Source organism: Coturnix japonica, chromosome 4 (assembly GCF_054131305.1).
Source record: "Coturnix japonica strain WE chromosome 4, WE-NBRP24, whole genome shotgun sequence".
NCBI classification, from domain to species: Eukaryota; Metazoa; Chordata; class Aves; order Galliformes; family Phasianidae; genus Coturnix; species Coturnix japonica.
In genome coordinates, this window is record NC_140666.1 from 70,999,532 (window position 1) to 71,023,548 (window position 24,017).

Genomic DNA, 24,017 nt, shown 5'->3' on the forward strand with positions numbered 1-24,017 from the left:
CTTCTCTCTGAACATTCACATCAATAGAAGTCTGATGGATTGGAATCCTCATGCCACGTAAAGCCCCAGAGTGGTAGTTTTAAATTGTAACATCAAGAAACAGCAAAAGCATTGTTTCCAAAGGAAGAAAATTAGTGTTTTTTCCTTACTATTCAAAACCTCAAACCAATGATTGCAGGAGATGATGATGACGTACAGATTCTGGAAGGAAATTCTAGACCTGAAATATGTTGAAAACAGTCTGGAATTGATAAAAGCCGACTTAAAGTCTTTTGAACCTGAGTGCAGGGTCAGAGTAAGCCTGAACACGTGACATACATGGATTGAGCAACACAGAATTAAGGAAACTCAAATCCCTATGTCAGAATTCAGATACGGCAGAGTTTCAATATGTGATTTGTGTCATCTGCAGATAAAACTTATTTTCTTGGTTTCTCTTCTACCGTATCAAGTCTTTTTGTGATTTCGTGCTGTTTCTGTGCTACGCTAAAATTTATATTGTGACTTAATTTTAAAAAGGGTTGCATAAAATACTGGTATAAAGTGGCTGAAGCTTAATAACAAGGAGAACATCTCTGCATCCAAAGGAGAAGTACCTAAAGCAACTGTGATTCTGCTGTGAATTCATGTAGGAGTGCAGAGCCACTGAGCTGAACACAGAGTGGGATGCACATGAAAGTGTCTGCATGGGCTCCAGAAGACTCTTGTCCAGGTAATGGACACGTGCATCTCTAATACTCCTGCCATTTGCTGTTCTGGCAGAGCGTTTTCACATTCAAAAAGTCCATGGTTTTACTGCTACAGCCTTTTGAATAAATTGACTTGCTACGGTGTTGGCCAGCACTTGAAATACAGTGGAGGAGTAGTTGTGCATTTATGAACTGAGATTTAAGGTTGGGTGATGGGGATTCATTTGGTTGCATACACACTAGTTTGAGGGTGTATGCAAAGTTTCTAGTTGGCTGTGCATAAGGATCTACAGTATTCTTCAGTGTCGGTGTCCTTTTGTACCCTGGTAGTTCTGTGTGGGTGGATTTGATGCTAACAGCTGGAAGTGGTGACTGCCTTGGATGGGTAAGGATGCTTCTCTCTAGAAAGCGTTGTATCTGCAAGATGGAGGTAAATACGTCTCAGGTCTTATTGAGGGTCTGTATGTTTTTGTAACAGTAGGTAAAGAAATTGCATCACTTATCTTGTGTTTCATGCTGTTTTCAGTGTTTAGGGGCAGCTGGAATTGACAATGTTCAGATTGTTCCTCCAAAAGTGCAAAGTTACAGATAGTGACCGCACTTACCCATTTGGTGTTTACTAACACTTTTATTTATAAACTACCCATTGCAATTCCATCTTTAACGTCATTCATGGCATGAATATCCATCTCAGGAAGTTTGGGTCCAAAGGGGGGGGTGTATAAAAGTGCATATCAGTTCTCACACACTAATATCTCTTTACAAGTCAAACAGTTTGTAAGGTTATTCGAAGGCACAGGAAAGTAGTAACGTTTTCCTTGTACAGAAAGTGGAGAAAAGCGATTTCAGCAGAAGCAGGTATCACAGCTTGTCTTCCTGTGCATACAGTTTCCTTCTGTATTCAACTGAGGTGGTCGGTGTGGATAACTGGAGTGACTCACATAGTGCTTTTCTGCAGTTGCCAGTTCTGTATGGTCCTCTGTAGAAGGCACAGTCATGAATCCTGGTCAAAGTGGGCTTGTGCCCCCTTATTAAAGTGACACACAGATGCGCTGGATCCTCTTTGGCTTGAAACGTTTTCTTCTTTTTCTTTTGTGAAAGACAATGATAGTTAAAAGCAAGATCAGAGTGGAGAAAAGACAGCAGGCAAAGAATATTAATGGCTTCTTCTGAGAAACAAACAAGCAGAAGCTGCACTGCTTCTCGTTGGACAGGTCACAGACAGAGTAGTCGGCAGGAAAGCCATTATTGCTTATCAGGTTGTTGTAAAATCTTATGGAGGGCTTTCCTTTTGAGTCAGAAGTGAAGAATCCAAATCTGGGCTTAGATTTTTCTTCAGTCAGTTTAAACGCGTAGTAGCCTCTAATCTTGACTTTGTCAATGTAGTACGCTGGGAGGGAACAATAAAAGTGGTGTTAATATTGTTAGTAAAGTTTTGTATGACTTGCAGACTTTCTGGCAATGAGTTAAGTTTCCAAATGGTTATCCACTTAAAGAGTATAACTAGAGTTTGCAGGTCTGAGCTGGTTTAGAGTTGGGAGCTTTCCTCTCTGGTAAAAGTGAGGCCCTGCTCTTGTGAACCCACCTGCGGGACCTATGGAGAGCAGATTCCCAGCTGGGACCTGAGGGTGGTGGTGATGAAATTCCTGCCTTATTCCAGACCCAGCTGCTCAGCCCCTCGACATATGGGACTGTAACCCTGCTGCATGCAAACACTGGGCAAAAAATACTTGAATGAAATCATAAATAACAGTCCTTGGTGTCTCTCATTCATATGTAAGCAGAAAGCGTGATTGAGGATGTGAGCCAGACTCAGCAGAAGCACTGTAAACTAGGGAGATGTTTCCATAATTAGTCTGAGGTATCACACTATCTGAAAATTGAACTGGGACTGGGAACAGCTCTGAGGAATCTATCATAGACTCACCTTTTAAAACCTCTTGTACGTATTTTTCTAAGTAATAAGTCCGTAGCTCATCGTTGTCCAAGGACTGGTCATCTACTCCGTTTGCCGTGATGTAGATATCTATGTCACCGTAGGTTCTTTTAATCCACTTCAAAACCTTGCGCACTCCCCAGGGCACCACTGCCAGGCGAGATGGGGAGCTCAGGCAGGTGATGTCCTGCAGGAACTGGATGTCACGGTCAAACTCATACTGGCTCCCGTTCTGAGGCTCGTGAATCACAAATCGCGTGGTGAAGTGATTCAGCGCATAGAAGTCAGCTGCACCTTTAATGAGCTTCCTCTCCTCGCTTGTGAAAGATGGCAGTGAAGAGTGTGAGAGGCCTTTTTTGTTTTTAAAATGGATGTATTCCCTCATTGTAGCCGGATAGTCCCCGGTCTTAAATATGGGGTCTGCAAACCAGCCTATTTCAAACTGAAGGAACCTGTTGGCAGCTTTGGCGTGGGACTCAAAGTAGGGGTTGGCAGGCTCGGCCCAATCTGAGTGCAGGGTCAGGGACACTTTGCCATACTGGAAGGGCCGGTACTGCACATCGTATGTTCTCCAGGCCATGGCATGCGCTATTAGTAAGTTGTGCGCTGCCCGGTACGTGTCACTGCTGCTCCTGTTGTAGACATCGCTGAGTCGGTTTGGCTCGTTTATTGTAATCCAGAGTTTAACCAAATCGCCAAGTTCCTGGAAGCATAAAGCCGCGTAGTCTTGAAAAGCGAAGGCTGTAGACTGGTTGAGCCACCCTCCTGTCTGCAGCAAAGGGCCCGGCAGGCCCAGGTAGGCGTGCGTTGGGTAGTACAGGGTGACCATAGCCTGGATGTTGAGTTTTAGCACTTCGCTAATCACGCATCTGTAATACCTCAGCACCTGTCTGTTGACCACTGACAGATCTCCATTGGGTAAAATTAGTGACCAGTCAAGTGCAAATCTGTAGTGGGTAACCTTCATTTTTTCCAGGAGGTCAAGTTGCTTTTTAATACTGACAAAGTCCGTACACTGTGCCGGCCGGGTTTTTAGCTTCACTCCTTCCACTTTGTGCAGGAGCCCATCTCCTGTGATGTTCCACAGGTAGAGGTTTGGATCGCAGAACTGGGGTGAGGAAGCCACGGACTCTGCCTGGGGAAAGGAAAGCAGTATGTTAAAATGAGGTCACACCGGTCCCTCCACCAGTATACTTTACGTCTGCTGTCACACAGATAAATGCCCCAGATGGGTTCCCTCTGTGGTCACACAAAGGGCGGTTCTGATGGTGCTGCAGAGGCAGCAGGGGATGTAACAGGTGGGCACGGACTGTTCTGGCACTGCTGCCAAGGTCAGTCTTGTGCAACCATGGCACAACAGTCCAGCCCCTGTTCTTTCTGGTAGTCCTTTTGTCTGTGCAAATACCTGACACAAACAGCATGTAGTCAATTCCATCTCTGCTATCTTCTACTAGTTTACAAGTTTCTATGTAGAGAAGGATACATTTTGGGTGTTATTTTTAATGCTTTCTGTGCAACTTGTAGTATAAGATAGTGAAGTTTAAAGTATATATAGATTTAAAGGAAGTGGTCTTTTCAGTGCTGTGTATTTTACTCAAAATGCTTCACAGAATATATGGAAGCTTTACTGTTTTTCCCTACTTCTGTTGATAAGTAGGATGAATTACAGAGTTCTGTTGGCACGTGGAGGTGGCTGATGTTTTTTTCATTGGACTGCCTTTCTGTATGTGATGACAAAGAGTATTTCAGCACTGCTGTACACATTGGTCATCCTGTCCACTAAATTCAAAGCTGTAGGAGGTACTGTAAGAAACATCTGGGAGAAAAGATGGTGTGCAGTGCACACTGAGATCCCTGAATGAAAAAGGTCCTGCACCCAGTCCTTTACTCACAAAGTGAACTGATAATTGTTCTGCCTCCAGTGGTCATTTCTGTGTTTTATCTACTCTTACCTTGAGAACAGACTCTGTGATACCCCAGGAGAAGTCACAGGAAAACTGAGCTTGAACACTTGGTGTGGACTCTCTTGGGAAGAAGCCGTTTTCCTGTATGATTTGTTTGTAATAAAGCGCGGATGACTTGGGAATCCGTTCCTTTTGTTCACTTCTGAAATCCACATAAAACAATCCACGCCGGATTTTGTAGGCGTGTTGCCATTCAAAGCCATCAAGGAGTGACCAGGCTGTGTAACCGAACACATCTATGTTGTCATATTTAATAGCTGCGTAAGAGAAATTGACATTCATCAGCCATGTATTTAGTACTATAGGAAAGTAACAGCTGTGAAAGTTCAGTTTCCATTGCCTCCAAGAACGACAATGACGGCCTGTTGTCATTGCCTTATCTTCCTGCCATCAAGGTATGTGCCCGCACAAAGGTTTTACAGCCAGGCTGCCATCAGTGAAAAGCGATATGCAGTGTATTTGTTTACGTTCATTTTTACTCACTTTTGTGCCCAGATGTTGGACTTTAGCTTTCTGGGCCAGGGACTACATATTTCTTCTGTTTGTACAACACTGCCAACAGTGGATCCTGATCAGGGGCTCACGCTTATGCAGTAGAAATAATTAATAATTAACTTAGTTGCCATCACGTCCTTTAAATAAAGATCTAATCATTAAAAAGCTTAACATTTTCCTAAAAATATATATATCCAAAAAAGTTGTGCACAAACCTTGCAACACCTTATTAATGAAGTTCTTCATCATGTAGATGGCAGTGGTGTCGTCGGTTTTCACGTGGCTGTCGGTGAACCAGCCATTCTCCGCAATGAAGATGCGAGGACTGTCGTATTCCAGTTTAATCCAGTTCAGTACCTCCCTCAAATTGAGCGACAGGTTTTGTCCCAGTTTTGGTAGAGTGTTTGGAGGTTTGAAGTTATCGGGACCGAAGGAAAACGCAAAGAAGTCGGCCGTTCCTTTTATGTACTTTTTTTCATCCTCGGTGAAGCGTGGCAAAAAAGACTCATTTTTCAGTTCCTCTGGATAATCGCCGTCCCCGTGGATGGGTTTAGCAAACCATCCGAGTACTCTCTCCACAGACTGCTGGCATTTAGAAATGTCCAAAGTGTCTTCCGATCTGTTGGGTTCGATCCAGTGGGATCCCAAGACTATGGACATCAGTCCCTTCTGATACGGATGAAAGTGTTTCTTGTAGTTATGCCAGACTTTTGCATGAGCCTGGTAAAAGAAAAACAAGGTTGAATTGCTGCTACTTAGGCAATATCACGGAATGGTTAAGGTATAGCAATCACCCTGAAGAGATGCACTGGGCAATAGCTGCTAAAATGCAAGGCCTTTAGGTGGTAGTAATGCTCACATCTCCTGTGTGCCGTTGCTGTGATGCATTAGGGTTGTGGCTTTTTGCCTTTTGATATAGGTCTGAAGGCTGTTAGATGCTCCAGCAGCAACATGAAGTGGCTCTCATAACTAATTTTAGATCAAGCAGCTGTCGACAGTGGGATATCAGTGATCTGCACAGTCCCAGCCAGTTCTTCCTTTGTTGTAAAGCACTGATTGCTGTTAGAATTCAAACTGTGGTTACAATTTTTACATTAATTATATATCTTAGATCATGTCTCCTGTGTCAGTGTTGGCTTTGTGCTACTGATTGACTTTGTGCTATGGGGGCTCCCAGAATCTGCTCAGATCAGACCACATCCCCTCTGTTCTGTTCCCGGGGTGCACTTTCCTTAGTTTGAATTTGCACTAATTGTAACATGTTCCAATTCAGGTATCCTGCGTACAAAATGTGGAGGAAGCTTTAAGCTGCAGCTGCAAAATTTGAACCAAAATGCTGTTTCCTAGTGTGAGGATTTTGATCCAGGCTTACAGTTCATTTCTTCTTTGAAGTTGCTACAATTACTATTTTCCTGACAGTATAATGAAGCACAGCAGAATAAAGCTTGTTCCTTCTAAGTATCCATTCTGACAGCAGCAACACTTTGGTTTTAAAAGGAAATCTGGCAGCTGCATGTCGCAGGTTTTATTGCTTATGGCCCATATCAGCACATATCAGCACTCAGGTGATGCCAAACTGCCTTTTCTAGGACAGACGCAAGTTTTGCCAAGTGTGTTAGTAGCAATGAAAACATACCCTGCATTGCATTGCAATTCACTTTTTCAGGTCATTATTGCTTTTTAGACAGTTTACCATTGTCACACACCAGAATTACCTTTGAATACCACATTGATTATTTAGTTAAGAGATCACGTAATTAAAAATTGTTATGGTCTGTGCATTAAAACGAATGTATTGGAGATTTAGGAACCGCCAGCAATGTTTGAGTGCTGTGCAGGAGAATAGGAGATGGCAGGTGTCAGAGCAGGATGGAAGGATGGTTCTGGATGCTCTGGGGATGGATGTGACAGAGGAGAGGAGCTGACACCTCCCCCTGCTGATGAGTTGTCCAATAACTCAGGGTTTACATTGCTTCTGAAGAACGGCTCCATACACTAAGCTGGAAAACAAATGACTGTTTGCACCCAGAAAAACATGGAGAAACATTATGAAACACTTCTAGTGCTGCGTTAGATTGACATTACAAAGCCAAACAGCATTGCTTACCTTTGACAATAATTTCAGCTGATTTATCTAGAACTGCACAGTTTGGAAAAGAAAAGAAGAAAGAAAAAGGCCTGATGTCAGGTAGGTATTTGGTTAAGCTCAGGAGTGCTGTGGAATGACAGTTTGTGAAATTTTGTGTATCAGTTGTTTATGGTTTCTAAGGTCATGCTTGTAACATTCGTTCAAGGTCTGTCTTTGAAAGTACTGATAAAGCAACGTTAACCTTTGAGATGCAGGTTAAAGGGAGGCCAGCAAAATTGTATGTATGAAGTAAACCGAGAGCTACTAGTTATAATATTATAAAAGGGATTTCTCACCAGTCTTATCAGCAAACCCATGTGGCCAGCGCCATCCCCTCAGTTACCCTCACTCCCAGAGGTCCCTCCAGCCCCATGTGGCTGGTAGGGCCAGCCTTACTCTGGTGTTAGCTTGCACTTGCCTGCCCCTACTGATTTTTTATGTGGTTAGTGAATATTTTTCCCCAGACACAGCACACTAACACCTGTTTAATGAAAGATACGTATTTCTGTTGGTTTGACAAGAAAAACTTTGCTCAGGTCAGCTGTGTTATTCGCACAGCCAGGCAGCAGGAAGGGGCATCTGGTAAATCTTAGCAATCTTTAGCTTTGCCAAAAACCAACCAATTAAAAATACAATACTGACACGTGAAAGAGTATTAGGGAGACGTCGCTTCATATGCAATTTCAGGAAGTTGATTAGAGAAAAATAAAGTTACTACTAAAACACTGTCTGCAGGTGTGAAAGCAGCCGCAGGTACCATTCTACACCAGCAGACCTCTAACGCAAACACCTGCATTTAGCATGAGTTGAGGTAAGATCTGCACATCACAAATTGTGACATCACTGATGTCTCCAAATTCCAAAGGCTGTCTCAATTTAGAAAAAAAAGTGACTGATCAACATAGAAGGCGTCTGCAGTTGTTGTAGATGCAATAACCTTTGCTTGCCAGTAACTCTGTTTTGAGCTGTTAATTGTCTGTGAAGCAGCTGAGCATTCTCAGGTGGAGGACATACTTAATTGCAAACTATCACTGATGGAACCAACTGACTATTAGCATTTGTTTTGTAAGATGAAACATGAAATAAACATTGACTTGAAAGCTATATCATACATTATGATGACTATTTTGAGTACATCTTGACTAATGTTCTGTTTTCAGTTACAGTTTAATCTCTAATCTTTCACTTTCCTTGTTAGATCAAGGACAAATGTCAAGGCTGAGTACACAGTGAAAGCAGGATCAATATTGGGTATTTATTCTAGATACGTGTGACATTAATTTCAGCATATTGTCCTGGTGTTAACATAGCAATTATTCCGTAGACTTCAAAGTCACAGGAGTGCTAAGACAGTTAGTATGAACCCTGCAAAAAGGCTGGATAGAATGAGTCAACTTAATAGAAGAAAGACAACAGTGTTGTTCTCCTCATTGAAATATTCTCACACTCCTTCAGACTCTGCTGCTATAAATTATTATCTGTATGGAAAAAAAAGCTTATTATAGAAATAGCGACACTTTCAGATTGATAAGATTTGTTACAGCAGAGTGGATTTCATAGAATATCTCAACAACAAAGACACAAAACAATGTGGAGTTACTTCAGTGTGCTGAACAGCAAGAGAATCCTTAAAAATCCTAATAAAATGATTCTCTTTGCATTTAGTTGTTTGGGTTTTAAAGAATGGGGAGCTAGAATTGACAGTCTGATGATGAGAGTGTGAAAATCACTCTGGAAGCAGAGCAGGTGTGTGGGGCTTGTTTGGAGAGATTATTTTGGTTCAAGGCGCTTTTAGCCTGTGGTAAAGATGCCTTGTGGTCAGTAGAGATAACGCCTTGGTGACCACCATCTGATTAGATAGAGATTTACCTATGTGAAAATATTAGCCTCTTATAATTGAACAGCTTCAAACATCATATTTCCTATTCATTTCCATGGGGATACTATCAGGTCTTTTATAATGATATATTAACAGACCATAACTGTCTATGAGTACTGTATACAGGAACATGCAGGCATATATTTTAGATGGAAACATCGATATCTGTGTATTGTTTTCTGAATGCAGAACATGAAAATAACTTCTGCTCAAGAATAACGAATGAACAGTTAATGTGTTGTGTACTGCACAAAGTCTCGCTAAATCCTTCTTCGTAGTGATTTGTTTTATGCTCAGAAGCGCAGATTTTAAAGCTAAAATGAACAATTAACTCAAGTCTGAGTTAAATAACGTTCACCAAGAAGCTTCACTTAGTAATTTGTGTATCAGACCCGGCTGTGCTGGGCTTCCTGGCACACTCAGCTGAGAGGTATTGCTCTCTTTGTGCTATGTGGTGTATATATGGATTTTACTGCAGACATTGCTGAGCTAATAGCCCAGTTTTGATTATGCCAGTCAAAAATGTAGGCAAGTCTGGAAGCAAACACAAGGAATAGAAGGTGCAGAAAGTGTCAAACACTCTGTTAATTAATATTTTCCAACATGTGTGCTTCTTCCTAAGTAACACATACATTCAGATATATTTGTTAATTACATTTATAATGTATGGTAGGCAGTAGAAAAGGTCTCTATGACAGCAGGGAATTGCTTGAGCACGGGGAATTATACCAGCTTCTCTATCAAGCAGGCAGGACAATGGTTTGCTCTTTAAAGTACTTAGAGCAATACGGATGAAAGAATGGTGTATTTATATTGTTAGTTATCTTGAACTGCTGTTTTAACTTATAGCACAAGAAAATAAGAATGTAAACTTTTAAGCATATAAACAAGCTACTCTGTGGAATTAAATCAGAGATGCTGTAAATACTGTTAAGTTCTTGTTATTAGCATGAATGTCTCTACATTTTTACTTAAAAATATAATCTTCTTCTCACGTCCCTTCTTGCCCTTTGCAAAGACAGAACACTATGAGCTTAGGACCCAGGACTGAAGCTGTTGAAGCTACTGATCGTGGGATCAAATGTATTGGATGTCTAATTCTGTAGAAGAAAGCTGATATATAAAATGACGCTCACGTAAAAATGGAAATGCAGAAATTGCTGTGGAAATAATGTAATTTTGAAACTCTCAAATAGTGAAGAGGACATTTGTTTTCTTCCAAAACCAAGAACTGATGACCTTGCTAGGTCAGTGGTAAACATTTCACAATGTGATCTTACTAAGCCAGAACTAATCATATTTATATTTGCATACCTTCTATTACTAGCAGAATTGATCCCATATGCAAATAGAAAAAAAAAATCTCTGTATGAGCTAAGAGAATAGTCATTTTTGTGTGGTTGAATGACAGAAAGCTCATTTCAGTGTAACTAAATGAAAAGAATAAAGGAAACTGGTGATCTTTAATGGGTAGATGCTGTGAGCAAAAAGAAATTTAAACCTGAAAACAAATAATTACTGAGTCAGCTGCTGAGACTACAATGAAATAAACATGAAGATTTAAAAAATGTTCTTTTAAAGACTGGCTTAGCTAAGGGTTGTTTCTTGGTATTTTCACATTTCTTCATTATTATTTTTTAACATAGATTACATGATTGATTTCTCCCATTACTTCCCAGGATAGTGCAAGTTTAGTTTGTAAAACCTTATTATACTGTACCTTGATCAGATTGTGTCCTACAGCGTAGACAGTGGTTATTTTCCCTTTCTCTCCAGGAGCATGAATACCCGTGCCATACCCATGCCAAGCAACTAAATAAGGATTGTGGATGGTAATCCAGTACTTAACACGATCCCCAAAGGTCTGGAAGCAAAAGGTGGCATAGTCATTGAAGATATCAATGACTGATTCATTTTTCCATCCCCCATATTGTTCTTGCAGTGCCAAGGGCAGGTCCCAGTGGTACAGGGTAACCACGGGGTCAATATTTCGGTAGAGCAGAGAGTCAATAAGGGTGTTATAGTACTGGAGTCCTTTTTCGTTAGGAGCTGCTACCACTCCAGTGGGAAAAAGCCTTGACCATGAGATTGAAAACTGGTAAAAGGTAACTCCTAAAAAACCCAGAGCTGACAGGTCTTTGTCCAGCAAGGTGTAACTGTCACTGGAAACATTTGCGCGCTCAGTGTCTCTGAGCTCCGTGTGGATGAAGCGGTCCCAGACGGAGGGTCCTCTCTTGTCCTTCCTCCAGCTGCCTTCCACCTGGAATGCCCCCGTCCCTACACCCCACAGAAACTCTGTGGGGAAAGTGTCATACAAAAACATCTGTGTTTCACTCACAGGACTGGAGTTGGGATCCTTTTTCCACACAGATCTTCCCTCTCCAGCAAGCCCGGCGGCTATCCTTACGAAAACTAATGTCCAAAAAGCAACAAATCTCTTCAGCTGTCGGCCGCGCATTATGCTGTTTATAATGCCAGCATTAAAAGTCTGATTCCCTTCACCAGTACCAAAAGAAATCCATTCATTCCCTGGAGTCCCCGTTGTGCAGGCTGTCTTCACTTGCCGCTAACTGCTGGAGTGTCTTATCAAAGCTTCACTAAAAGCCTGTGATCGTAAAAGCCCTGTCAATGATTAGCCTGAACTGTGAGACCTGGGGTGGGTCAGAGAACCGCGTAATTTTTAGGGAGGTGGCCTCTGTGTGGTCACTGAGACACCTCGGCTGCATTCTTACTGCAGGAAAATAGGCTACACGAGCAACACAGAAAGCTTGGTCACTCGCATGGGAGCACACAGGTGGCAGAGGGTGCTAAGAAGCTGCCTTGTCCTCTGTTCCTCCTGAAACTGTATTTCAAGGGAACGTGGAAGAAACAGAATTCCTGAAAGTCCTGAAGCAATTTCCTTTAATTTATTTAAATAAAAATAATAATAAAAATAATTTGGTAAATTTAATAAATGTGATAAATACCATAAGGCTGACGCCTGCTATTCTTGACTTCTTCAGATAAAGTCATATAAAATGTATTCAGGGTACAATCAGAGTTGCTCGATAGCAATGGATCTGTACCTAAAAGACAGTTGTGCACTGAAATCTGAGCATGGAACAGCTTACCGTGCAGGTACAGCACTGCGCTCAGATGAATTAGCCCTGCTGACATGCAGGAGATGAAAGTCCAGGCGGGTGGCTGGGCTACGGCTGCTTTATTGTTCCTGCTGCCTGTGAGAGCATGTTTGCAAGCAGCACGGGTGTCTCTCCCAGCACTGCATAATGCCATTCAGACATACCTTCAGTTTACAATGAAGCTGATTAAAACAGTGATCCTACAGAGGCAGTTTGAGAAAGAGAGGTGTGGATAGGACTTGTACCAAGTGGATCTACAGTACACACTGACATGTTCCTTTTTTACTATATGGAACAGCATTTGAAATATTAACTGGGTTAGTTATTGCATGAACAGAATCCTTCTGTTTCATCATTTAAAAGCTGTGTGTACTGTACTACGAAGCAAAACTGAAATACAAGTCATTATAGATACTACTGTAACACTAAAGTAGTTGGATACCGCTATCAACATATGTTTGAGCTCAAAGCACCCATGAAAGCTCAAAGCACTGGGGTGATTGTATTGATGAAGTATAAACATCAGGGTTCTGCCCAGCAACTAAAGCAGGGCTAGCACAGCTTTCCCCTTATTTCAAACACGGTGCATTTGCACAAGATGCAAAGGGCGCAGCAGAGGCTTGTGCTCCCAGATGCTTAACTGAGATCGTTACTAACTGTATTTCTTTTGTTATTATCTATATGACTTGGAGCATGCCCTAATCAAGGTTTGAAAATGACTGAATGTATTTTCTTTCTGCTTTGTCGTTTTAACTGTTGGTCTATAATGTCACTTGATAAAAAGGAAGCAACCTGAGGAGAATCATGCAGTGACTTGAATGTGAAAGAGAGGTGTGATAACTGAGCAAAGAGTTGGGGAAAGGAAATACTGTGACTGTTCAATCAGAAAACATTTTGCACGGCCAAGTGAGATGTGATCAGGGACTGCTGAACAGTGAGGGTGCAGCTGGAGGGGGAGAGGAGGCAGGATTCAATTATTGCACCAGCTCAGGTGGCAAAGTCAGAGCAGGCTCCAGCCCTGATGGTGTTGTGGATGTCCACAGGGGGGTTTCCTGCCTCCAACCGTGCATTTAATGACCTTGGTTTGGGAGCGAATCAAGGCCAGAAGCGACTGTGGTCTCCAGGGCATCTGCCATTGATGCTGCATTAGTTGGGAAGCTCAGTTCTCATCTGTCAAATTTCTGGTTTTTGCTTCTGTCAAGATTAAGCAATTCCAACTCTGAAACCAACTTTTCACTTGACCACTGATTACATATTCTCAGTTCACGGGCTCAGCTTGGAAACTTGCAAGCAGGGGAGTTTTGAATGTATGCAATGTTAGCGTATCTGAGTAAGGACACTCCTTCTGCCTAGATACTCAAATGAAGATAGAGAAAAGAGGAAGTTCACTTAGAAGAAATGTGTTGTCTACATTAGCATCAGCTGCTCAGGCCTACTAATGTTAAAGGCTCCAAAAAAGCACAGTTTATGTAATCATCCTCCACAGTGTAATGCAAATCAAAGACTTACCTTCACCTTATACAGCAAAAACTGTTTGAGATGGGATAACTTTTCTAAAGACACGTGATTGCGATGGCTGCTATAGAAAGCCTAACGTCAATAGAAACTAGATCACAGATTTACAAAGGACTTCTGGAAGTTTTGGTCTGCAACAAAGCACAAATCCCTGTTTTGAAAGAGAGACGACGTTGATTTTATTTATTTATTCCAAATACAGACTCTAATAACGTTGTTGTGTTTTCCTAATCATTTCTGCGTTATGGTAACTGCATTCTTAAAGGCATTTCCTAACTTCTGGGGTTCTCTGGATACACATAAGGCTCAGAATATCTCTATTCCACGATACATCCTAAAGATTTCTTAAGTGACTGACATGTATTGGCCCCTAAAACAGCTGAGAAACGTTGCCTTATGGACTTCAGAAGCGTATCAGGGCTATGCTGCAAGTTTATGTTTCGTACTTTCACTGTTTCATACAATTTGAAACAAATTTCACCTTCCAAGTACTCCCATCTCCTTTTGGTGAAGGGTTAATAAACTCCTGCCTTCCAAGAACATGAATATGTCACAGGCCTGCAAGCAGATACTGCTCTGCTGGATGTTATTCTGGGTAGCGTTATCAAATACAAACAGAGATAACCACCTGCAATAATTCTTTTAGCATTATTTAAACAGTTTGTGCGGCTCTTACCAATGTCGGCCTTTTCAACTCCGCTTTAATCCTCCTATCAGGAACAGGCACAGCTTTAAAAATGACATAATGAGAAAGGACTACATAAATACAAACACATTGCTGGAGATGTTTTTCCAAAGAGATCCCGGTTTTGTTTGCACAGCCATTACAGCCGAGCTGCCATCATAGAAGCAGTAAGTACTGAGGGGCCCCACTTGCTCCATGTGTTAAGCAGCTCCAGCTGTTTCACAGAATCACAGAATGACCCGGGTTGGAAGGGACCTCAAGGATCATGTAGTTCCAACCCCCCTGCCTGGCAGGGCCACCAAACATACACCTTTACTAGATCAGGTTGCCCAGGGCCCCGTCCAACCTGGTCTTGAACACCTCCAAGGACGGGGCATCCACAACCTCCCTGGGCAGCCTGTTCCAGGGCCTAACCACTCTCCTAGTGAAGAACTTCCCCCTAACATCCAACCTAAATCTTCCCTCTTTTAACTTAAAACCATTTCCCTGTGTCCTGCTATTGTCAGCCTTTTTGAAGAGTTTACTCCCCTCCTGGGAGTAAGTTCCCTTCAGGTATTGAAAGGCTGCAATGAGGTCACCCCGCAACCTTCTCTTCTCCAGGCTGAACAAACCCAACTCCCTCAGCCTGTCCTCATAGGGGAGGTGCTCCAGCCCCCTGATCATCTTTGTGGCCCTCCTCTGGACCCTTTACAAAATCTCCATGTCTTTTTTGTACTGAGGGCTCCACACCTGGACACAGACACAGCGTCCATTCCAACACACAACCATTCCGCCCCGCCCCGCTCCGCCCATCGCGCTGTGACGGCAGCGGAGCGCGCCCGGTGGCGGGACTTGGCGCGAAGGTTTCGGGGCGCGGGGCGGGAGGAAGCCATGGAGTCGGAGCCGTGCCGATAGCCACAGCACCGCGGGCAGCATGGTGAGCAACGGGACGGCCGGGGCAACGAGCTCCGAGCTCTGAGCTCCGAGCAAAGGCCGCGCGGCCGGGTCCCGCCGTGTGGTGGGGGTGTGTGTGGGGAGGCGGCGTTGCGCAGGTTGCGCCGTTATGGCCGCGTGGCGGTTGGGCGCCGGCCCGGGGCTCCTGTGCCCTGCGGCCGTTGTCGCTCGGCGCGGCTGTGCTGAGGGCGGCCGCCGTGCTGCCTCACACCTCGGGCCGCCAACTGCGGGCTCGGGTCCCGCTTGTGGGACAGCGCACGGGACCGGCTGCCTCGTATTAGCGACCTGAGCGGGCGGGATACCGGGCACGGGCCGAGCGCCCAACGCCCTCAGCGCCGCTTCCATCCGCCTCAGCGCTGCCTGCCCCGCTGCTGGCCGCCTCCTGGGGTAGGCCGGATACGGGAGAGCGCAGGGCCCTGAAAGTCTGAAAGTAGATGTAATGAGTAATGGAGGATGAAGTCCTGAAAGTCTGAAAGTAGATATGATGATGAGTAATGGAGGATGAAGTCCTAATGAGATCCTAACTATAAACACATCTGTGGCCCCGTGTGATCTTTCTGTGATTCCAAAGCACTGCTCGCTTACACAGCCGTTATAAGATGGGCTCCTGTCACTGTCTGTAGCTTGTATACGTTGGTTTCTACTCAGGTGGGATCTCTGTCCAAGTATCACAGAATCACAGAATGACCCGGGTTGGAAGGGACCTCAAGGATCATGTTTTCCAACCCCCCTGCCTGGCAGGGCCACCAAAGTACTGCACTGCCTGAGCTAAAAAACGGTATACAAAGCTGGTTTGGCTCAATTTTGGCTTTAGATTTTCACATAGATTTTAATATCTCTTACCAAATACTCAGCACTGATGGGCAGTGCTGTCTGCATCTGCCAGCACTAAGAGCCCTGACACAAACCACCTGTGGTATTTAAGCCACCAGCTACCAGAATTGGCCCCTGTCAGGTTGGTTCTGCAGCTTCTCGGCTGTGCTGAGCTGATGTGTGCAGTTACACGAGTTGGTTGGTAGGGGGAGGGATTTTGTTTTTACGTAGATTAATTGCCTGACCCAGTTCCTGTGTGAAGAGCTGTAGTGGTACAGCTGAGGGGACGTGTGATGGGGAGCAGGGCTACTTGAGCTGCCTTTAGCTGACACAAACAGTCCTGGGCCAGTGCTGTGGCATAAGCTGCTGTGTACTTAGAACTGGGATTCTGTTCTAAAAACTTAACTAAAGGATGGTTATCCAAGCAGGAATTAGTTGGTTTAACTGAAGTGATATTGTACAGTTGGTTTCAGGTACTCCAGTTTTTCTGGAGATGCCAGGTGTCAGAGCTGATGTTTTGCAGAACTTGCACTCAAATGGGCAGACTGTAACTAAGTATGAACTATACAAGTTTATACAAGCAAGGCACCTGTGGACACCTTTTGGAATACTTCAGGTTGTGCTGCTTCCCATTGCAGTCAATGGGCTCAGTTGGTGAAGTTCAGTTTTCTATTTCAGAATGTAGTTCGGAGATGCATATTTGTATGACATTATTCTGCTTTATTGGACACTGGTATTTTAAAACCACTACTTAATGAGTTTGGTGCTGGGATCACTCCGTCATCTAAACACTGGAGCAGCTGTTGTTGCAGCAAAAAATGTCACAGAAAACCTATGTGGGATGTTTATGACTTTTTTTTTCTGAGCTGGCTGTTTACTGAAGTCTTGAAAGTTATCCTGGCAAGCTCTGTGGGTTACCACCTTTTAATGCAAATAACAAATGGGTTTCACTTTCTATTTCTCCTTGTTTCTATATTTCTCTGACAAGAGTCAGACCTGGCAATCTGCTCTGATAAATAGCATAAAAATCTTTCTGTTATGAATCTCAGATAAAAGCTTTTGTGAAAGATGACTTTACTGTTGCACTGTGATGTACTGGCCTCCCACACAATTCTGAATTCCCCATCTGTTATAGCCCAGCAGAGACTAACAAAGTTACCTTTGCTTCTGAAGAGTGGGATGACTGCAGGAAATTGGGGGATATGTAACTGAAGATTGAAGAAGATGGCACATAGTCGCTGAATTTCCTTTGTAGCTTGGGGCTCTGTTGTTCAGTCACTCGTAAGAAGATTGTTGATATGGGAAATGAAAATCTGACTCAAAATCCTCTATTCAGAAGTGTCCAAGTGGCTTCTGTGTGGTTACAGTACACAGATTTAAAAATAATTATTCACCAAACGTTTTAAATTTGTAACTAATGTCTATCACTATGAAAACACTCACTTTAATCTAGAGCCAGTTTGATTTGCAGGGTTGTAGTGTTTAAATCATATTACTATGTAAAAGCAGTGCAGTCTTACTGAAGAGGAATTCTTCTCAGTCTTCATGTGCTGGATCAGTCGTTCATGCAGGTAAAAAGTAAACAGACTGCATTTCTATGGGAGATAACACTTGTGATTCTAGAATATTGTTTTAAGCTAAGCATACCAAATAAATCTGTATGTGTCCCATTTGATGCTTTCAAGTTATTTATTCTGTTGGTGTTTCTGAATGTATAAGGTGGCTGTCAAAAGGGGAAAAATACCTTTTTGTGTGTGCGTGACTGAGGGACAAGAGAAAGGCTGTGCAGCGTCTGTGCAGCTGCTTTTAACCATCTCGTCTTTGTTTTGCAATGTTGAGGTAGATCAACAAATACTGTAACAGGAGCTGCTGAGAGAGTAATGTTCTTTTAAGTGCCCTGCTCTTTTGCAATGTGAAACTTCTGGGAGTTACTTGTATTTAAAAACTTATGAAAGTATTTGTCCTTTGAATAGGATATCCGGAAATTCTTTGGCGTTGTGCCTCCTGGAAAGAGACAGGAATGCGAGGCTGTGAAAAAGAGCGAGAAGATAAAGAACAGGGAAGGAGAATCGAGTGGGAAGAAGAGAGGAAAGGAAACCAAGGTTAGTGTTGCTTTCCTTGTTTGTGAAGTGCTTTGTTCCTTGATCACACAATTGTTTGTATTGTTTTTTAAAGTCATAACTTTAAAAACATGGAACAGCTTGAAAACCTGATTTACTTCAGTTGGTGTTAAACTGGTGCCTTTACTATCGTTATAACTGTCTGCTGTTTACTTGGAGTGTGCTAACTTTGCTAGTGCAGTTAGTTCCTCGTCTCCTCTCCCTTGGCCCTCTTCCAGTCCCACCCATGAGGTAGCAAAAGATTTCTTAAAAGTAATACTGGTAAATAAATAATTTCTGTCAGAAATCATTTTGAACTCTTAAATTGAACTCTTAAATTTAGTTGATTAAAGGCTGGAAGGACCTGTTTACTGCTTGAGCCAATGAATTGTTTCTTTTAGGTGAAGAGTCCACCCAGTGAAGATGTTCCCAAACAAAAGCAGGCATACAAGAAAAAAAGAATAATCTATGATTCAGGTAATGTCCACAGTTGTTTCAGAAAACTCCTTTCTATTTTTTGCATAACATTTGATTGTGTAAATGCCACATCTGACAGGAAGGTGTGCTTGGTTTGTTGCCTTTGGTATTTTTATTATTAAAACCTGATGTGGTAATCTGACAGATGTACTCATTTTTGGAAGGGATTTTGGACAGATGCAGCCGTTCCTAAACTTGTAACAATATTTCCTTGCACTTAACAAACAACCGAACAATTTAGAAGAATGAGGCTGTGCTCTGACCTTCCATGCAATAACTTTCTCTAACTCAGCTGATTGTATGTGAACACATTAACTGATGTTAGAAGATTTATGACTTAAAGTCTATATTGTACATGGAAGAAATGTACACTTATGCTATGGTCAAAATACAGATTCAGAAGAGGAGGTGCCGTCTGTGAAAAAACCCAAGAAGCCATTAGAGAAGACAGCAGCTGCTCCAAAGCTTGGTAAAGGTCTAAAGCAGCATCCTGTTGTCTATGTCTCAGAGACAGGTAATGGAAATGCCCCGTTGTAGTGGGGTGGGTTGTATTATGGGGTTGTTTGACTGATGTTGACCTATCCTTGTAATAAGACCTCATATGGAGAACAAAAGATTATGTTCTCCTTAAGCTAACGAAAAGCACTTTCAGGTGTTCTTTGTTCTGTCATGAAGCTGTTTTGTTTACAGTTGGTTAATTCTTCACATCATGCAGTTTCCTCTGTTAAATTTGAGGTGTTATGGAGAAGTTGCTGGTATTGGCTAGTATTGGTTGACAGGTAAACACCAGCTTGTGTAGACTCTTCTTATTGTGAATTGAGCATGCTCAGGTTTTGTGAACTCTGAAATTTATCTTTGGAAGCAAATTAACAGCTGTTCTGGTATTTAATTTAATACTTCAGTACATCTTGGTACTTGCAAGGATGTTTGCAACCTCTGGTTATGCTTTCACTAGTAATTGTTCTCCTGCTGCATCTTCTGTAAGAGATCTTTTAGTGGCACTTAAGGGTTAGGACTGTATATGCAGGCAAAAAGAATTCAGTTATTAAAATTGTGATACTTATTAATGTTCTGATTCCTGATTGAATAACACAGATTGAAAGCATCTTAAGATTGATTCAGTTCCTCTTTGTAAAGTAAAGACTAGCGTTCTGCTTCTGAATGGTGTGCTGCTCAGAGCTGAGAGCTACTATCTTTAAGTCTTATCATGTTATGTTTGTTCTTTTCAGATTTGCTTTTGACACGAGTATTTTTCTGCTCTGGAGCTGCTGTAACTCACATTGATTTGTTGCAATGCAAATAAACTTAGGGATTTTGATACCAAGTACTGGTTACTGTACTCAAATCACCTGTGCAAAAGCAACTGTAGTATTTCCTCATAGTTACAACACTGTATGGGCAGATTTTGGTCACAGAGTTATTTCTTATGTTTGCGGGGTATCTGCCTATGTCTCACTGGATTCTTCATCCAGTCCGAGTTTAGCTGAGGCTTTGACTATGAGGTCTTACATGTTTGTTTTGTGCTCTAGAGATCTTTACTAGCTGCAGTACGTCCCCAGTATAGATTCCTAGAAAGTGATTAAAGCCTGTGCACATTTGAATCCAAACCTTCTTGGATAAAACATGTTTTATAACAAGGGTTAGATTTCCAGTTCTTCTGTTAACCCCCTGAATTTGTTTTGCTGTGGCATCCAATTAGAGGTGTGACTCAGCTGGCTTCTTCCCCTGCTCTGCCTCTTTCCTCCTCCGGGCTGCCTTCATAATCTCCACGTCTAAGATGGATTGTGCTTATTTTACTTGTCCTAGATATTTGACCTGGCATTTAACTGTACTGTGTCGTGTGTTGAGATGAACTCAATTTGCTAAACTATCCCAAACACTTTTCCCATCTTGTTTGTCCCTATCTTTTACTCAAACCCTAATTTCCTTTGACAGTTTTCCTAATGAATTATAAAGAGTATTTAATAGCAGTGACCTCAGAATAGATAAGAGATTGGATTCCTGGGGAACGAAAAGCATTGATTAGGCTTATGATGCAATTCTAGGTGGTGTAATCAGGCTTTTCTTCATAGGGGTGCCATGGGAGCTCTGGTCAAGGTTAGTAGTGAAATCCCTGAAAACTGTGGATCAAGGTTGCTCTTATCTAGAGACTCCTGAGTCCACAGAAGGTTGACTTAGTCTATGTCTGAGACAACGTCTTCATAATCTTGAGACTTAACTCATGGATTTTGTTTATACTGAATCTGTGCAAACTGTTTCTTCAGCTTATTGGAGTTCGGGAGAGATTTCTGTTGAGTGTGTGACACAGCTGTTTGCTTGGGATAAATGTCTTTTAAAAGAATAGGAGCATAGAAAAGATACTAATGACAGTCTTTGAGAAGAATGTTGAGTTTGGAGCAGTGTCCTCAGAAATGATTGGAAAAGTCTCCAGGTATCACATAACTGTTAGGAACTTGGTAATCAATTATCTCAACCGACTGCTTGGATCTCATTTGAAACTTCATGTGATTACTTGAATTTCTTTTTGGATCTCCTGTATAACTTTAAAGGTGGGATACAGTTTTCTTAAATACTGTTGCAGGAATTACATTCTGGTTTGTGTAAGAGTGGAAGTTTTAGCTTTTGAAGTTCATTTATTTAGTTTAGAAAGGTAAAAAGTAAAGGAGGAGTAATTGCTTTGTGGTTCTGTATGAAATACTTTGTTATAGATACAAACATAATGCTTATTTAAATGAATGATAGCTGGGGGTGAAGTGAAGCTATTCTGGCAGATAACAAGGAATGTGGAGGGGGGAAGCCTGACTTGTGGTAGAACAGCGCAGGGGATTGGGCAAACTCCAAATGTTTGTTGTACTTGTTCAATAGTCAAACAGTGTTATTTTAAAGAAGTGTGGAACCTTGGGTTTTGTTTGTGGGAGATGACCTGCTGTTATGATGCGATGAACCTTACCTGCTTTCATCAGAAGCGGCTGTTTGGCAGGAATTGTGTCTTCATTTGCTTTCAGTGAACAATCATCTTTCTTACATACAGTGCAATAGCATTTATGCATGTGTGCAGTAGCGTTCATGCGTGTGTAGCAATTGTTTTGACAGTCTGAATATTGTAAAATACAAGTTCTTTTTTTTTAAGGCCTTATTCTGGGTACTAGGGTGAATTACTCATAAAGCTGGGAAAATGGAAGGTGGTAGGAAGTGAGTAAAATGGCAGGTTTCTGGAACAGCATTCCTCAAGGATAGGAATATAGGGCAAAAAAAGCACAGCTTGCCAGTGTGTTGGCTGAATATCAACTCTTCATGCAGGGGATATCAAAAGAGAAGACAGGGTAAAAATTAGGTGAACGCTGGTACTAGTGACCCAAAATCTCCCATATCCAAGCACTAGTTCAAAGTAGCAGCTGGTAGTCAATGAATAAGCGTGTTTCACATTGAAACTTCTCATAGGGAAGTAAAAAATTGGCACTCTTACTTTCTGGGCAATATTAGCATTGCATGTGCTTACAGGAGATGCTGTGCTTATGGAAAATGAGTGAAAGTTGTAGAACAAGAAGCAGCTTTCCTTTATCAGATTTTATGAGAGGTCGGTCAAACCTCAAGGGAGTTTGACTTAAAATACACCTGAGGAAGGACAGTGTGGGTTCTGGGGGGAATTCTATGGAGAAACAGTGACAGGTATTGCAGAGCACAATGTAAGAAGTGTGTAGGAGCAAGCTGTGTGGAAATGAATTTAATTAGGTGCTGATACAGCCATTCAGTAGGGGCTTTTTCAGTTCCTTTATAGTGCGTATGCATTCGTAGTATCTTCTGTAGTAGGTAATGCTCCTAGGCGTTAAAGTTGCTATTTTTCTGTGGATATTTGAGACTTATTGTTTAAAAAAACACCACAAACTAGCAGAATTACTTTTAGAATTCAGAATTCACAGTATCTCTTAAGCGGTGTTCAGTCTTTCTTTACCCAGTCAACTTGGAATAAAACTGTATTCAACAAATCATCATATTAAGAAAACAAAAGCATAATTTATTTAGCCTGTAATAATGAACGGGAATTTTCCTGACCTCAAAGACATGGATCCTTTAAAAATAATCTGGCTCTTCAGATACAGTTATTGCTAAAGGAGCTGAGAGCTGCAGTTTGGAGTAGAGTAGTATTTCCCTATTCTTACAGTGACCTTTTAACTCTCCCAAGGTGTGGTTTCACACAAAGTACGTTTTGGTTTTTGTTTGTTTTTAATAAAATTTTATTAACCCTGTCAGGTTTTTGAAGCAGCTTTGTAGTGAAAACTGAGTTTTGCATTTAGAAAGTTGTGTTACAGCTCCTTCTTATTTTACAAATCTCAGTATTAAGGTTTCTGAGCATGTATCGGAGTTGTACCCACTTGGATTTTCTTCAAGGTTCTTCCTCCGCCTTGTTTCTTTGACAGCACTGAATGTTCTTATCATGCAGGTCACTTTAGTCGATAAAGCAGAACAAGAAGCTTCATTGGGTGGTGGGGACTTGGGTCTGTTTTGGGAAAATAGGGCTGCTCTTAAGGTGAAATTAACCAGGTTCAAGTGCATAAAGCTCTCTGTAATGAACTGGAAAGTGTTAATGGACTGATAACATCTGATTGCATGCTGGGGTGATTCATGTAGCAGTTTCTATGGCACTGTGCTTATTTAATTTAAAGGGTGTTGCTCTCATTAGTGGTCTGCAGATTATGTATGGCAGCAATCATTTATTTTAGATCTAAAAACATATCAGAAGGCTGATTATTTTAATGGCACCAAACTGTCTTTCTAGAGATATTTGTAAAAACAGAAATGTGCGTATTTGACTAAGAATTTCACTTGGTATTTACTGAACGAATGTGTTTCAGTGGTTGTACAGTTTGGCACTAACTCCAGTTAGGTGTGCCTAAAAAAAAGACTAAACTGAAGTTCTTTAGGACAGGAGCCTTCTGAAGTCCTTGTGCGGATGTGGCACCATTAATACTGAAGAACATCCAAGGTGTTGTTATCCTGTACAAGTAATGGAGGTATAGTGACTTTCGGGAAGGTCGCTGTCCTCTAGCTGTGTATATAGAAGGCCTTTATGAGATAGTCTGCTCTTCTATGTTTAACCTACATAACCTACTAAGTACTGGTTACTCCTTGTATAGATGCACTACTCATGTTTGGAGCTGGTTTTAAAACCAAGCGCTAACAAGCAGTTGCAGGTGGGCTGCAGGAATTAGTTAATTAACTTCATTGTGCTGCTGTATGTTCTAGTGTCACAGAATATTCTTAAACCCATCACGGATGTAATGGTT

General features: G+C 41.9%; 2 protein-coding genes and 1 long non-coding RNA gene across 4 annotated transcripts in view; 2 read left to right on the top strand and 1 right to left on the bottom strand.

Annotated features, from left to right (window-relative positions):
• Positions 1 to 1,297: 1,297 nt before the first annotated feature.
• On the bottom strand, positions 1,298 to 11,698 carry KLB (klotho beta). 2 transcript variants are annotated; one of them, XM_085547245.1, is made up of 6 exons: positions 10,812 to 10,911; positions 7,192 to 7,224; positions 5,300 to 5,804; positions 4,578 to 4,846; positions 2,617 to 3,760; positions 1,298 to 2,079 (listed from the first exon to the last, which is right to left on the bottom strand). In XM_085547245.1, exons 3-6 carry the CDS (start codon positions 5,742 to 5,744, stop codon positions 1,721 to 1,723), a joined length of 2,217 nt encoding a protein of 738 aa, XP_085403371.1. In that variant the 5' UTR covers positions 5,745 to 5,804; positions 7,192 to 7,224; positions 10,812 to 10,911; the 3' UTR covers positions 1,298 to 1,720. The 2 variants fall into 2 exon arrangements, with proteins under 2 accessions (XP_085403371.1, XP_015717971.2); XM_015862485.3 differs by lacking the exon at positions 7,192 to 7,224 and having other exon boundaries at positions 10,812 to 11,698.
• On the top strand, positions 4,850 to 5,519 carry LOC146761123 (uncharacterized). Its single transcript, XR_014946001.1, has 2 exons — positions 4,850 to 4,984; positions 5,338 to 5,519. It is a non-coding gene; the product is annotated as an uncharacterized LOC146761123 (long non-coding RNA).
• A 3,521-nt stretch (positions 11,699 to 15,219) lies between the features above and the next one.
• RFC1 (replication factor C subunit 1) overlaps positions 15,220 to 24,017 on the top strand; it is a 30,501-nt gene continuing 21,703 nt past the window's right edge. The window contains exons 1-4 of the mRNA XM_015862476.2: positions 15,220 to 15,326; positions 18,130 to 18,258; positions 18,657 to 18,732; positions 19,127 to 19,246. Coding sequence (XP_015717962.2) covers positions 15,324 to 15,326; positions 18,130 to 18,258; positions 18,657 to 18,732; positions 19,127 to 19,246 — 328 coding nt within the window. The 5' untranslated portion in view covers positions 15,220 to 15,323. The remainder of the gene's footprint in view (positions 15,327 to 18,129; positions 18,259 to 18,656; positions 18,733 to 19,126; positions 19,247 to 24,017) is intronic.

What these genes read in the sequence shown, in the direction of transcription:
- KLB (XM_015862485.3), bottom strand. Translation starts at nt 11,549, where the DNA reads ATGCGCGGCCGACAGCTGAAGAGATTTGTTGCTTTTTGGACATTAGTT. An exon ending in CATTAATAAGGTGTTGCAAG is followed by an intron (nt 4,847 to 5,299) that starts GTTTGTGCACAA and finishes TCTCTTACGCAG; the next exon opens with CTATTAAATATGACAACATA. An exon ending in TCACAGAGTCTGTTCTCAAG is followed by an intron (nt 3,761 to 4,577) that starts GTAAGAGTAGAT and finishes TCCTTTCCCCAG; the next exon opens with GCAGAGTCCGTGGCTTCCTC.